This window comes from Gorilla gorilla, chromosome 14, assembly GCF_029281585.2.
Source record: "Gorilla gorilla gorilla isolate KB3781 chromosome 14, NHGRI_mGorGor1-v2.1_pri, whole genome shotgun sequence".
Lineage (NCBI taxonomy): Eukaryota > Metazoa > Chordata > Mammalia > Primates > Hominidae > Gorilla > Gorilla gorilla.
The window spans coordinates 106,623,056-106,637,158 of record NC_073238.2 but is presented as its reverse complement, the minus strand read 5'-3'; the positions used below and the strand labels follow the sequence as shown (position 1 = coordinate 106,637,158).

Below are 14,103 nucleotides of genomic sequence, written 5' to 3'. Positions count from 1 at the left end.
TGCAGGGTCCATTTTTCATAGTGAAGTCCTCATAAAACATAAATTAAATTTTATCAGCTTCTGCTTGCAGTTTTTATTTATTGATTTATTAAATTTGTGATTATTTATTTATTTATTTATTTATTTTGAGATGGAGTCTTGCTCTGTCACCCAGGCTGGAGTGCAGCGGCACCATCTTGGCTCACTGAAAGCTCTGACCCTGGGTTCAAGTGATTCTCCTGCCTCAGTCTCCTGAGTAGCTGGGATTACAGGTGTGTGCCACCATGCCCGGCTAATTTTTGTATTTTTAGTAGGGATAGGGTTTCACTATATTGGCCAGGCTGGTCTCAAACTCCTGACTTCAGGTGATCCACCCTCCTCAGCCTCCCAAAGTGCTGAGATTACAGGCATAAGCCACTGCACCCAGCTAGCTTCTGCTTACAGTTTTTATATGACTTCTTAGCCCACTTAGGAGAAAATATAAACTCTTTACCAGAGCCTACTGGACTCCCCAAAACATGATGCATGTTTATCTCCTCCCTTTAACTCACCCTGTTTTAGCTGCATGGCCTTCTGTTCTCTGAATAAAATCAACTTATTCCTGCCACAAGGCCTTTGCACCTACTTTTCCTTCTGACCCAGACACAGTTCTCACAGGTTTTCCTGTGACTCCTTTCTTCTCCTTATTCAGAATCAACCCAAACATCTCCCCGTGAGTGGCCTTCACCAGCACATTCTTCTTAAATATCTTTCCCTACCTCATCCTGTTTGGTTTGTTTATAACATGTGTCAGCTACAATACTGGTTTTATTTGTTTGTTTATGTTTTTCTTACAACGGAAAGCCCATGAGAGCAGGGTTGTGTCTGCTTTATTCACAACTTTAACCTCAGTGCCTGTACAGAACCAGGACCATACTAGAAACTCAATGGGCATGTTTGAGTATTTTGAATGAATTATTAAAACATTAAAAAGTGACATTTTCCAAGTAAAAATCTTTATCTATTTCCTTAGTGACTCTAATTGCAGACAATTCAGGGTAGAAATAAGGTTCAGATCAATGGCAGGCCGAGAAAGGCCTTTTTGGGTGAGTGCATGCAGGCAATTTTTGCTATTATGGCTGACTTACTTCCATATTCTTTAATACAGGTACGTCCCTATGGTGAGAGATGGCATTTTTCATAGCACAAAGGTGGAAAGTAAATTTAATATCTATTATAATAAAAAATAAAGTACATTTTATACAAACACTAAGAAGTGATCATCTAAATCTACAGATTAGGATCTGAAACCTATTCCTATGTCGACATCTTCCATGGCCCTACTCCTAAATTAATAAATTCTCACTTACGGAAGGCTATTTTCTAAATCCTTTCATAGCTGACATTGTGGAGATGCTGTTAGCCATCCCTTGATATTGACAGTACAATAGCCATCCCTGCCAGGGCACGTGTACATTATCAGTAGTCAAAAGTTTGGCAAAGTAAAACATTTCTCTTCATCTCCAGGAGAGCAGTTTATGAAAGAGCATATTCTTAGGCATTAAAGGTGAATATTTCAGTGATACCTGTGCAAGATATAACTTTCTGCTCTCCTCTATAAAAATCTAAATTTCGATCATATAATTCTAGTAGACCTTAAAAGGATAGACCTCAAAGGTAGCATTGTATTTGATATTCTCTTGCAACCCCAGAATGAAACTTAAGCATGAATAATTGGCGATCTTCACATTCCTATAAAGATTAAAGAATGGGACTCGAGTTCACACAGAAGCTAAAAAAGAAAGGTAGGATGACTTCCCTCTGCCACCTTGAAAAGGCTATGGCTTTGAAACCTACAAAACCAGAACTGGCAGAGGACAGGGGCGGTGTTTTGCTGAATGGGCAATAAATATGTGAACCCTCCTCCTAAGGGTTTCTATAATCCTTTTTATCTTGGATATCTATGTGTTCCTCTCTGTAAATGTGTTTTTTTATAACTGTGCACTTCTTATGGAACAGCACCATCCTTATTATCTGTAATAGGGTTTCCATTCTGCTTTCATCCTGTGCATATCTTATAAAAACAATCTGAATAAATGTCCAGTTAATATGTATATTTATGTATTTATAAATTATATGTATGTGCTATTGCACTAATATATTACATATTTCATATACCTTACTACAACCAAAGTAATATAAAAGAATGAGACTGAATAAATATACACTTAAGGTCTGTTTTTTCTTCCTGCACCCTCTGTGAAATGCTTATCCCACCTAAGAAACCACTAAGATTTCACCGTGTCCTCACAGTGAGATTGTACTCACTCCTCAATGAGAGGAGCTGATTAATATTAAAGCTCTTTTGGTTTTATTATCAATTATGCACTCAAATTTTCAAATAATCTAGATGTACATATTATACTATAGTGGACGATACTGTGAGGCACCAACTGGACCAGCTCAGCAGAGGCTGGGAGGTTTAACTCATCGGTAGTCATGATACCACTTTTCTCTTAGACTTTTCCAATAGAATTTATTTTTGGTTTTGCCAGCGAGGGCGAGAGATCTGTTTTCTACAGGTATCAATGGTAGAATAAGCATCGTTGCCTCGCAGACGGGAGAAATCTATGGTATTGGACACCAACCCCCATGTCCTTCTTACATATCCTTTCCTTGAGATATAGGGACTCTTGTGAAAATGGGAACCTAAGAACTGGCTCTGCATAAACTTAAGCTTTGTCTTTGCAGAACAATTATGAGAAGTCTACTACTGACTCTTGAATATGTTGTATGCAATAAAAACTCTGTACTGTTCAGGTATTGTTTCTGACTCATGATACTAGAAATAAATATCACTACCCATACAAAGTTTTGCTTAGGAAAAATGAAAGTATGTTCAAATATAAATTTTTGAAAAATGACTAATAACTAAAAAAAATAGCCTTTCTTACCCCAAACATCAATAGATGCAGAATGGAGGATAATATTTACAACATGCAACATAATGTTTGGTTCTAATTAATAGACTATTTCAGTGAAATATTACTTTGATAAATATGCTCATGCTTCATTTGCCATGTATTAAAAACAGCAATACACACTACTTGATGAAAAACATTATTGAAGGTAAAACAGAAGTATTTCATAAACAACCATTAGCTAGATTATAAGATAACATATAAAAGGTGTTATAGGAAATAAATATTATAAATACATATTATTCATCTACAACCTAACTTATATTGAAATGCTGCAAAACCTTCACAGTAACATTCAGAGAATTACCTGAAAGATAACTCTGGCATCTTCTATGGTCTTATATGTGTTTTCTTTAATGGTCACAGTGATTCCCATGTTCAAACTTATTCACTGAAGACAAAGCATATCCTGAGATTCTCACTATTGAAATGCTGAGGCTGAGGCTTGCTTTTCACAGATACAGATTGTCCAGCATTAAAATACCACTGCATATTGACTGCATCCAAAAATCATTAAACTAAATATTTCCAAATGTCCTGATACAAAAAATGTGTTACAATATTTTAGGTAGGATTATCTGACAGGATTAACAAATGTATCAAATATAACAGAAAGTAACCACTTATTATTTATTACTGAGTATACTAATAAATATAGGATCAGGACTTACCTGAATAACATGCTTCAGTTTATCGATAATCTGATTTATCACAGGATCAGTTCCTTTGACTTTGACTTCAGGATTTCCAGACTGGGCTTTGATTCCATTTCCAACCACACGCTGAGTATAACTAGCAAGGGAAATGTGAAAGATATGACTTAGTACCTGAGCAGGGTATTATCTGTCACAGCTATCTGAACATATTTGAGGTCAGAATTTCCTCCTTTAGAGAATACTCCAATGTATTTTTCTCTTGGAACAGAAACTGGCACAGCTGTAATGTTTTTCCAGGTAAAATGCTAAAATGCTTATCGTGCCATTAGATCATTCTGAAAATAATGTTATTCACTCAATGGACCCAACCAAAAATTACTTGTTTTTTGATACTACTTAACAACATGCTACAAAGAGTTAATATATATCTCACTTTGTTACCAGGTCTTGCTGAATTATACATATGTCTACACCCATATTGTCTGAGTCAGCTTATTTTATGCAGTCCTTATCTTATTTTTTAAGTATTAGGCTACTACATATATACTATATATATAATATATATATATAATATATATATGTAGAGAGAGAGAGAGAGTAGCCTAATATATCTATATTATATAGTAGTATATATGTGTATATATAATATATATTATATATATACATGTACATATATCCTAGCCTAATATATATTACATATATTTCCTAATTAGTTCCTCCAAGTAATAAGTGATTAAACTTTTTAATAATGATAATATCAATTGGACATGATAAAAATAATTTTATTAATAAATCTTTTCATTTTTAAAATAAGCTTGAACCCATTTCTTTTTGTAGGCATAGAAGGACTTAGAGTTAAGAATTCTAGTATCCATTAGGGATTTGGCAGTATACATCAATAACAAACAGTAGAAGGAAAACAATTATACCTATGTTATTAATGTGTAATAATATTCTTTATTTTTGAAAAATAAATTATACATATATATATATATGGCACATCTCTTAAATCCTCTGTGGCACTGTTATGTTATTCTTTACTCTTCCAGTATTCCAAGCAGCTCACACATGTGGCATATATATATATAACATAAAAAATATATAAAAAATATATAACTGTACAAGTCAATATCATAAACCATAACTGTACAAATTTAAATAATCAAATTTATAAGCAACTAAAATCTGAAAAATATTTTCTAAGTAGAGGAAACAATCCGCTTTCACCTAGGTTCACCTAAACAAAGATCTCATAAATCATGTGGTATGTAAAAGGGTCATTTCACCGGTGGTGAAAGCCATTTGAAATTTCACTACCTTCCCCAAATTACAATCATATAATGTCAACTTAGAATTAATAAAAATATTTAAACTCATTAGTCACAAAGATGTCTTAAATGCATGCTATATTCCAAGTCCTATACTAGGTGATTAGGATTATAAGAAGGTGTAAGACGCAATTTTTGTCCTCATAATGCTCATTACTTAACCAGGAATATAGTAATTAACTCATTCATTTGTATGTTTATTCATTACATTTTATTCCATTTTTAAAAAACCATAGATTTCAGCAATATAAATACCCTTATTTGCCTGGCAGAATAGTGTAATATAAACACAACTGAACAGTTAAAATACAACATTATGAAAGTAGCTGGAAGGAAATGCACATGCCAAGTGTGAGGAAAGATAAGACAAGTAGTAGACATTCTGGATATGGAGAAATCCACGTGGACTCAGACTAGGGAAAAACTAAGGGAGAAATTGTAACTTGAGGTAGCCTTCGATGTATTGAGGTAAGAAGAGGACAGCTGTGGTATGGTTAACGAGAACTTCAGGGCAAAGGATGTCATCCCAGCAAGGAAAATGGCAAAGGTATGTGAACAAAGCAGACAGGTAGAACGGGCCTCCATTCACAAACCAGAGAGTACAAATGGTGGAAAGCAATGGATAGGAAGTCACACCCCGAAGATTCTACCCTGAACGTTTAAGACTCTCCATTGAGTGATACAATGAACTCTGGAGACTCAGAACAGGGACGGTGGCAGGGGGGTGAGGGATAAAGAAACTACATGTTTGGTACAATGTACACTACTCAGGTGACACGTGCAATAAAATCTCAGACTTCACCACTATACAAGTCATCCATGTTGCCAAAACTACTTGTGCTCCAAAAACTATTGAAATTAAAGAGACATTTTAAAATGAAAACAAATACTATCATCTGAGTAATTTGTTTGCTTACATTAAATATCATAATACTTTTCAGCAAAAATATTCTCATTTTAATGTAACTTTCCTTCCCTATATTTGAGCAGAGTATTGCACTATCCATAAACAACCTCTGAATTTTTACAGAAATTGAAAAAATCTTTGAAGAAAATAAAAGAAGGTTCTATGTTTGAGACTATGGCTATATTAAAGGGGTTTCAATAAATATCCAGTTCTTCCTGAGATAATGTACTTCCAGTGACCAGTTTTAAGAAGTGGATCAAACATTTCCTAACTAGGTCCTTCAAGTAATAATAAGTGATTAAACTTTTTGATAATGATACTATCCATTGGACATGATAAAAATGATAATATTAACACATCTTTTGATTTAAAATATAACCTTGGACCCACTTCTTTTTGTAGGCATGGAGGGAGTTTAGAGTTAAGTATTCCAGTATTCATTAGGGATTTGGCAGTATACATCAATAACAAATAGTACAAGGAAACCAATTATTCTTTATTTTAGAAAAATAAAATTTTATACTCATATATATAAATAAATATATAGAGAGAGTAACCATCTCTTAAATTATCTGTAGCACTGCTGTGTTATTCCTTATGCTCCCAACATCCTAAGTAGATTGCACATGTGGCTGTTTTATTAATGTGTTGAATATTCGTAATGATAGTGAATAATATGAATAAATAAATTGATAAGTGCATAATTATGATTTAGGCATTGCTTTACTCTATCTGGAGTTTGTCAATTCATGATAAACATCTTTTGGTGACCATGAATAAGAAACTCATAGACCTCAAAGTACGGGAAGTCTGACTGATTTAAGGCCATTTGCTGCTTCACTCTAAAATCTGTTTCTGCATTTGCCCCTCAGTCAGTGACTGACGGCAGCAGGATTGCTAATGCAGATCCCTCATTAGGAGACACAGGGCTTCTCTGAGGACCAGGCTTGGCTCAGGATTCCCTGAAGACTTTTCTTACCCTTCCTTAGACTGTACTTCATGCTCCAATGCTTCCACTCAACCTTCGTTTCTTCTTTCCTTCACTCTAGGTCAGACTTTCCTCACAGCTGAGAGCTCTTCCAGGCTTACTCAGCTTCCTCTCCATTTTCTCTCATAGGAATTTTCCTTAATAAAATCCTCTTGTGTTTAACCCCTTTTCAACATCTACCTCTTGGAGGACCTGGACTAACCCACCATGTAATATTTGTATTATAATTACTCCCATTCTACAGCTTGAGAATCTGGGATCCGGATAGGTTAAGTAACTTAAGTTACTCAAATAAGGCCACACTATATATATAAAGTGTGCTGCAAGGAACACGCACTCCAAAATACAACCACCAATAAGTATCAATCCTGAAACCGACTAAGAAAAGGTAAAGATATAATTAGCTTGGTGCAAAATGTTATTTTTTTCTCTAATTACATTTTCTAAGGTTTCATTGTTTCTAATTAAGAAGGCATGCGTGATTTTCTTCAAAACCCTCCTCAACAAGCCAGGTGTGATGGCATGAGCCTGTAGTCCCAGCTACTCAGGAAACAGAGGCAGGGGGATCATGCGAGCCCAGGAGATTAATGCTGCAGTGAGCTGTGATCACACCACACTGACCATGTGACCATGAGTATAAAACTCACAGACCTCAAGCCTGGGCAACAGAGCAAGACCTGCCTTAAAAAAAAAAAAAAAAAAAAAAAAGAAAGAAAGAAAGAAAAGAAAGTAAAACTAAGCAAAACAAAACAATCCTCCTCAACAAATGGTTGCATATAACCAGCTAAACAGTAATATAACAGTTGTTGGCAGGGTGAGAAGAAACTAGCAGACTGTAGGTTTGCCATACAGTTTTTCTGTTTCTCCAGAAAATACAGACATAATATAGGCAATGAAAACTGAGACTCTTCTCTTAATTTCAATTAAGCTATTAATTGATTTACATCATTTACTTACAGGCCAGAAAAGTTTCTTTAAAAAGGCAGGAATGTTGTTTCATGTTAATCTAAGGAATTGCTTACCTGCTTACCTTTTGGTTTTGTTCTTAATGATCACAGCTACTAATACAGTAAAATAATATTTAGATAAAATGTATTATAATTATAGCTGATAAAAATCTCATTCCAAGATGTTATATTATTGAATATTTCAGAATCACTCTTCTTATGAGTCATATAAATAAGGAAAAATACTGCAAATTAGACACACATTACTTCAAATGAAATGTGATTTAATAAAATCAGTTATTCTCTTCCAGTTTTGTAATGTTCAAAAGAACCACAATTGAAATAGTGATACATACACATCAGAACAGTTCAAATAAAAAAGAGAAATGATACCAAGTGTTGGCAAAGATGTGGAGCAACTGGAACTCTCTCCCCCTGTGGATGGAAATGTAAACTGACGGAAACCACCATTTCCCACGTATGCTAAATCTAACCATATTCTATGACCTTGGGCATATACCCAACAATATTTACCAAAAGACAGACACATGAATGCTCAGAGAAGCACCTTTCAAAATAACCACAAATTGGACATTCATTATATTTGTATAATGATATAGTATATAGCAATGAGAACTAATGAATTACAACTATATGCAAAAAGATTGACAAATCTTATAAACTAAATACTGAATGAAAGAAGCAAGATACAGAACATATTCTATGATCTAATTTACTAAAAATTTTAAAACTAATAAGTTATGTTCCAAATCACCACAAGAGCTACCCTATGAGACAGTGTCTAGAATAAATAATATCAAGTTTCCTGATTTTAGTATTGGATACACAGAAGTGCTAAGTTTGTTAAAAAAAAATACTGAGCTGTACAGTTAAGATTTGGGTGTTTTGCTGTTGGTATGTATTTTCAGCCTTATAAAATTAGTTAAAAAGCCTCTATGCTCTTTTTCTTAGTATGTTTACAACAGACAAATTTTCATTAAGCCACAGTATAAATAAAAAAGACCCACACAGGTATGTTTAACATAGACTAAGTTGTCTGTCGTCATTAAGTGAGTACTTTAGGATCTAAGTCTGATATAAAACCTCACTTCCCTGAAGGCTTTAATTTGCATGCAAAAAAACATGGTTTCTAAATTAAATTTTTTTGTAACCAATAATTTTTAATTGAGTTCCCCTCATGACATTTTAATAAATCATTATTTCCTTATTTTTCTTTTTAATGTACAGGTAATGGATAAAACATTTCAAAGATTCCCTACAGAAGTCTCTTGACTTGAAATATTGTTCACATTACAATGAGAAGGATGGAATAAAACCAAAAAATACAGACAGGCAGATTTTTTGTTGGGGAAGTAATAGACCCACCATCTGTGCTTCTTTCTTCTAAGCAGAGCTGGGAATGAGTGACAGCAGTTGAATAGGAATACTTGCTCCCCAAGCACTACTTGTTTTTCATTAACAAGGAAAAAAGAAAAGCCCTGATATATTTACATTCTACAAAATTGTGTTTAAATGATGATAACAAGAGCTTAGTTCCCTCTCTGTTGAACATATAAAATATTAAAAGGCATTGTAATAAATTTATATACAGCACTTCAGGAGGAAGTCATTTCTCCTGACTTTACCAGCTTGTCCTATTTGAAACTGATACCATGCCCTATTGGCTGATAGTAATTTCACTTTATTTAGAATACAATAGAATTTGGCTCAGATTCACACCAAAAGTATAGTATTCTGATGTGCACTTACACAATTTCAGGGGAAACAATATCTGGAATCTGACCCTGGAATTCATTACAAATCAGTTACAGGGGTCTGTCTTGGAATTTTTTGATAACTGGACTGGGACAGAATGTAAGAATAAATCATTAATAGTAGATGAGGAAAACACTTGATGAGAGCTTTCTCGTTTTACCTTTATTGCTATTTCTATCAGGGGTTAAAAAGAGAATGGGGGCCATGTTGTGGTTGTTATTCTTGTTGTTGTTTGATTGGTTTGTTTATTATGTTCTTGTATGACTTGGTTATGTGGCTGGATATTAAAATTCTTTCCATTTCCAGAGTCATAAATCTCCTAATTTCTAGGAGATTAAACACTGGTTTTATCTTTGGCTCTGGTAAAAATGTTGCTATCTTGGCTTAAAAGGAGGTCTGGGAAATATGTTGTATCTATTCATCAGTGAACGTGAACTGCTTCTACAAGAACAAATTTTCCATACAAACCATTTCTAGGCCTCCCTTCCTGGTTCTGACAGCAAATGTGAAAGCAAGGACTAGAGCTTTGGTTTTTGTAAGTTTCCTCAAATACTTGGGAAATACTGGATTCCATTGCCGAGTGTTGACTTTTGTACACTCAACTTGTACACAGCACTTTTTCTCTATGTTGAAAGTCCTAATCTTTGAAATCTCAGAATGGAAAAGAGTTATATGATTGATTTTATGTGCCAGGTTTATGGGAATAACCTTTCATGGAAGATAGGAGGCTTACAGGGGATTTAGAGAAAGGAGACATCTGTGGAATCAATTCAAAATGATTAAGCCTTTTGTGATCCCACTATCTCACTTCAATTGTTGAGCCACAAAACTACTTTAAAGTTAATCTCCAACATTAATTTGGCTTTATAATTACATATGATGTCTAAATTTGACACCTATGTTTTTAAACTTAATAATGAAGTCAAAATAAATGGAATTAAGGAGAGCTTATTATGATCTTTATTGTTATTTATATATAACAAATTTCCTATTAAGAATACAATATTTTATGATATGGATGTCATTAACATTAATAAAGATATTATCATGCTTTGTACAGCAACCAACCTGAAAATTTTACCATACCACTGCAATAAATAGAATAAAAACATGTTCAGAAAGACTTAGAAACTCATTAAAGAACGGATATTAATCACTGTTCACCCTAACTCCTGATTTGGCAAGGCGTGAATCTATGCATGCCAGTTTAGTCAGGTGGCAGGTAAGTAGTCCCAATGCATTTCACAAAATAAGCAGCTGTGTGAATTTGAAAGATAATGTTTTCACATGAAAAACTAATGACTGCACATGTAAAATCAGTAGTGTTTTGGAAGCTGTCATTTCAAAAAAAATTAACTACCTAATTAAAATGTAGCACAAATGAACTTTTGCCTACGTAAAAAAATAGAACATTGCTTAGCCTTTTCTTAAACCCCTCCTCAATCTTACCAAGAAAGGATAAATACCTTTTTTATAGTCAAAGCTCTGTTTTTATGGTTTTAAATTTTTTAATCAAAAATTCAAAGCAAATGATAATAAATCTTTAATTTATAATTATCCTAATTTGATTCAAAGTGACTGTCCAAATATAAAATGATCAATTTTAACTACAATCAATTACCAATAATGCTATACGAGTTTGAAATGTTATACTAACTTGCCTTTTCCAGGAATGCATTTTAAAATTAAACTCCTCTCAGTAAGATCAAGGCTATCCTTCATGGATTTATGATGATAGATAATCACCACTTTGTACTGATTTGCTGTCTCACTTCACTGTTTGATACCAACATATGAAAGTAAATATGCTATTTAGGGGAAAACTGTTATCTGAGTACTAAAAAATTAAATGCTATTTTAAGCCAACAACAAAATGATTTAGAGTACAAATTTAATTTAACCAACTTTTCATTAGAAGCATTATAAAATTCTGAAAGATCCTAGAATCTTATATAGCTTTTTGTATTTTTTTCAAATGTAATTGACACAAGCACGAATTAAATTTCATATTTAAAAAGCTTCTGGCTACATTAAAATATACTTTAAAATTACTTGCAAGATACGATAATTCTAAGATTACCAACATATCATGCAAATGAAACACCTAGATACTTCCTACTAACACATGATATAATAAAACCAAAAAGAACTTCTGAATTAGAATGTAGTAGTCGCCTAGGGCCATCATACCTAATTATCACAAACTTGGTGGGTTAAGAGGACAGAAATATATTCTCTCACAGTTCTGAAGCCTGAACCTCTGAAATCAAGATGTTGGCAGGGCCATACTCCCTCTGAAGACCCTCAGGAGGAATCCTCCCTTGCTCCTGGCAATCCTTGGCCTTCTTTGATTTGCAACTGCATAACTCCAATTTCTGTCTCCATCTTCACATGACCTTCTCCGTGTGTGTCTTTTCCTGTGTCTTATAAGGACATTTACATTGAATTTAGGGCCCACCTTCATCCAGGATGACCTCATCTCAATCCTTGAGTTAATTATATCTGCAAAGACCCTACTTCCAAATAAGTCGCATTCTATAGTTCCTAGTGGACATAAATTTTGGAGGTACAGTATTTAAATCATTACACAGAACATTGTAAAGACAAAAATCTGGAAACTACCTGAATGAAAACAGATATTCCCTTGAACTTCAACAAAAATCATATTCTATTTTCCCATGAGAAACATTTTATTACTGTAAAACAATATTTATATTTCACAAGTACTCCTCTTAAATTGTAGCTTGGTTTTTAACTTTTATGTTTTTACTCTAATTCAGTTGGCCATAAGAAAAATAATTAGCTTTGGAAATTATCAGTACATGATATCTAGTATTTCCTATATTTTTAATAACTTCTACCTCCTAGCAAAAATGATGCAATGGACAATTTATGTGTTCTAAATTCACACACACAAACAGGAAAGGCACTTCAAAAATGATTTGTTCTCTTCTAAAGCAGAAGCCCAACCACCTGCTCCGAATCTAAAAGTTTCCCGAAAGCAATGAAGGGCTAGTTTATTATGAAGGTGTTGATAGCTGATTCTGCGGAGACTCACACAGAAACGAAGAATAAATTTTAATCACACTTAATGTTAATGTGATAGTAAGGTTGTGACAATATTCAAATATGACCAATTTCATTAAATTAGCTACACTCAGGCTTAGCTTAGTTGTCCAAATTTATTATAAATAGCTCAGAAGAAATAATTCAGCTCTTCTGTTTTCTATTTCTTATTTTTTGTTGATGCTTAAGAGTAAAAAGATATTTTAACTGAATTTTTTTTTCTTAGCAATCAGTTCTCTTGTTTTATCACCATAAGAACGTAAGGGGCTGTAACAGGTCACAGAATCTAGCACTGCCTTCAACAAGAAATACACCTAGAGCAGGAATATAGTACTTGGCATTCATCTTTAGGCCTATAACCTAATAGATTTTTTTTTTTGTCTGTCTTTGGTGACAGTAACATAAATTTAGAGCTGGAAAGGATCTTAGAGGTCATCTAGTCCCACCCAAGCATCTTTTAAAACAAAATAAAGAAGTATGTTTATTTCATCATTTTGTACTTATACACTGTGTATTTCCAGAAAAGCCTTTGAGACCGCTTAGAATAAAAGGCACAAGCACTATAAAACAAGGGCAAAATGACAGAATAATGAAAAGGAGGAGGTGACAATTATACGCGAAGACCTAGGGAAGGAAACACTACCCTTCAGCCTAATATTTAGTCCTAAGCCTCTTGTTATTGAAGGCCAAAAGGAAAACCAGAATGCAAATAGGTGTCTTTAGTTAATAAAATAGTATCTGCATATGTCAGCAGCTATTTTTTGGTAACTCTAAACTCTTAAGCAAAATTTATAAGTCTTTAAGCAACAGACAATGGACAATATAATAAAACAGTCTTCAATAGCAATTTCAAAACTTTTAAAGATGTAAGTACAAATAATCTTTTCTTATAGGATGCTTTGTTGAAAGCTGCCTGCATGATGGTATTTTAAATTACATGATGTTAAATTGCCGGCATGATGGTATTTTACTGGGACCTGGTTATATGACTTGGTGAAGAATATAATCTTTGATAACTTAGAAGAGTGAATGGTTAATATCTCTCTGAATTGTTTTTGTTTGTTTCTAATTGATATTTTATTTTATCCCTCATAGAGAATATATTTTCTGGGAAATACACTGAAGTACAGTAAAAAAAGAAGCTCAGAGTTAAAGTGTTGAGGTAAATCACAAAGCAGAGGTTGTGTCTGAACTGTGTGGTCGCACTGCACCACACAGCAAATAGAAATATGGCGGAGCACTTTACCAGCAGATAAACACCAATGAGAGTGGGAACAGCAGTCACAAGATGTGTTTTAACACAGAGATAGTTAATTAAATGTTTTCTAATACATTTATTGAACCTACATTTAATGGAATTTTTTTCCTTTCTTCACTTTGGCAAATGTGCATATTTTTATAGAGAACACAGTTTTACAGATGTAATTTTCAGACTTTAAGTCACGCCCATCACCAAGCGCTCTATGAATTGGATGGCCTTGATATGTGGTCCAGGT

At 33.7% G+C, this 14,103-nt stretch overlaps 1 protein-coding gene across 1 annotated transcript in view; it reads right to left on the bottom strand.

Annotated features, from left to right (window-relative positions):
• Positions 1–14,103, bottom strand: part of GPC5 (glypican 5) — a 1,465,923-nt gene that overhangs the window by 953,393 nt on the left and 498,427 nt on the right. Inside the window, exon 6 of the mRNA XM_019039972.4 lies at positions 3,611–3,731. Within this exon, the coding sequence (XP_018895517.3) occupies positions 3,611–3,731 (121 nt within the window). The remainder of the gene's footprint in view (positions 1–3,610; positions 3,732–14,103) is intronic.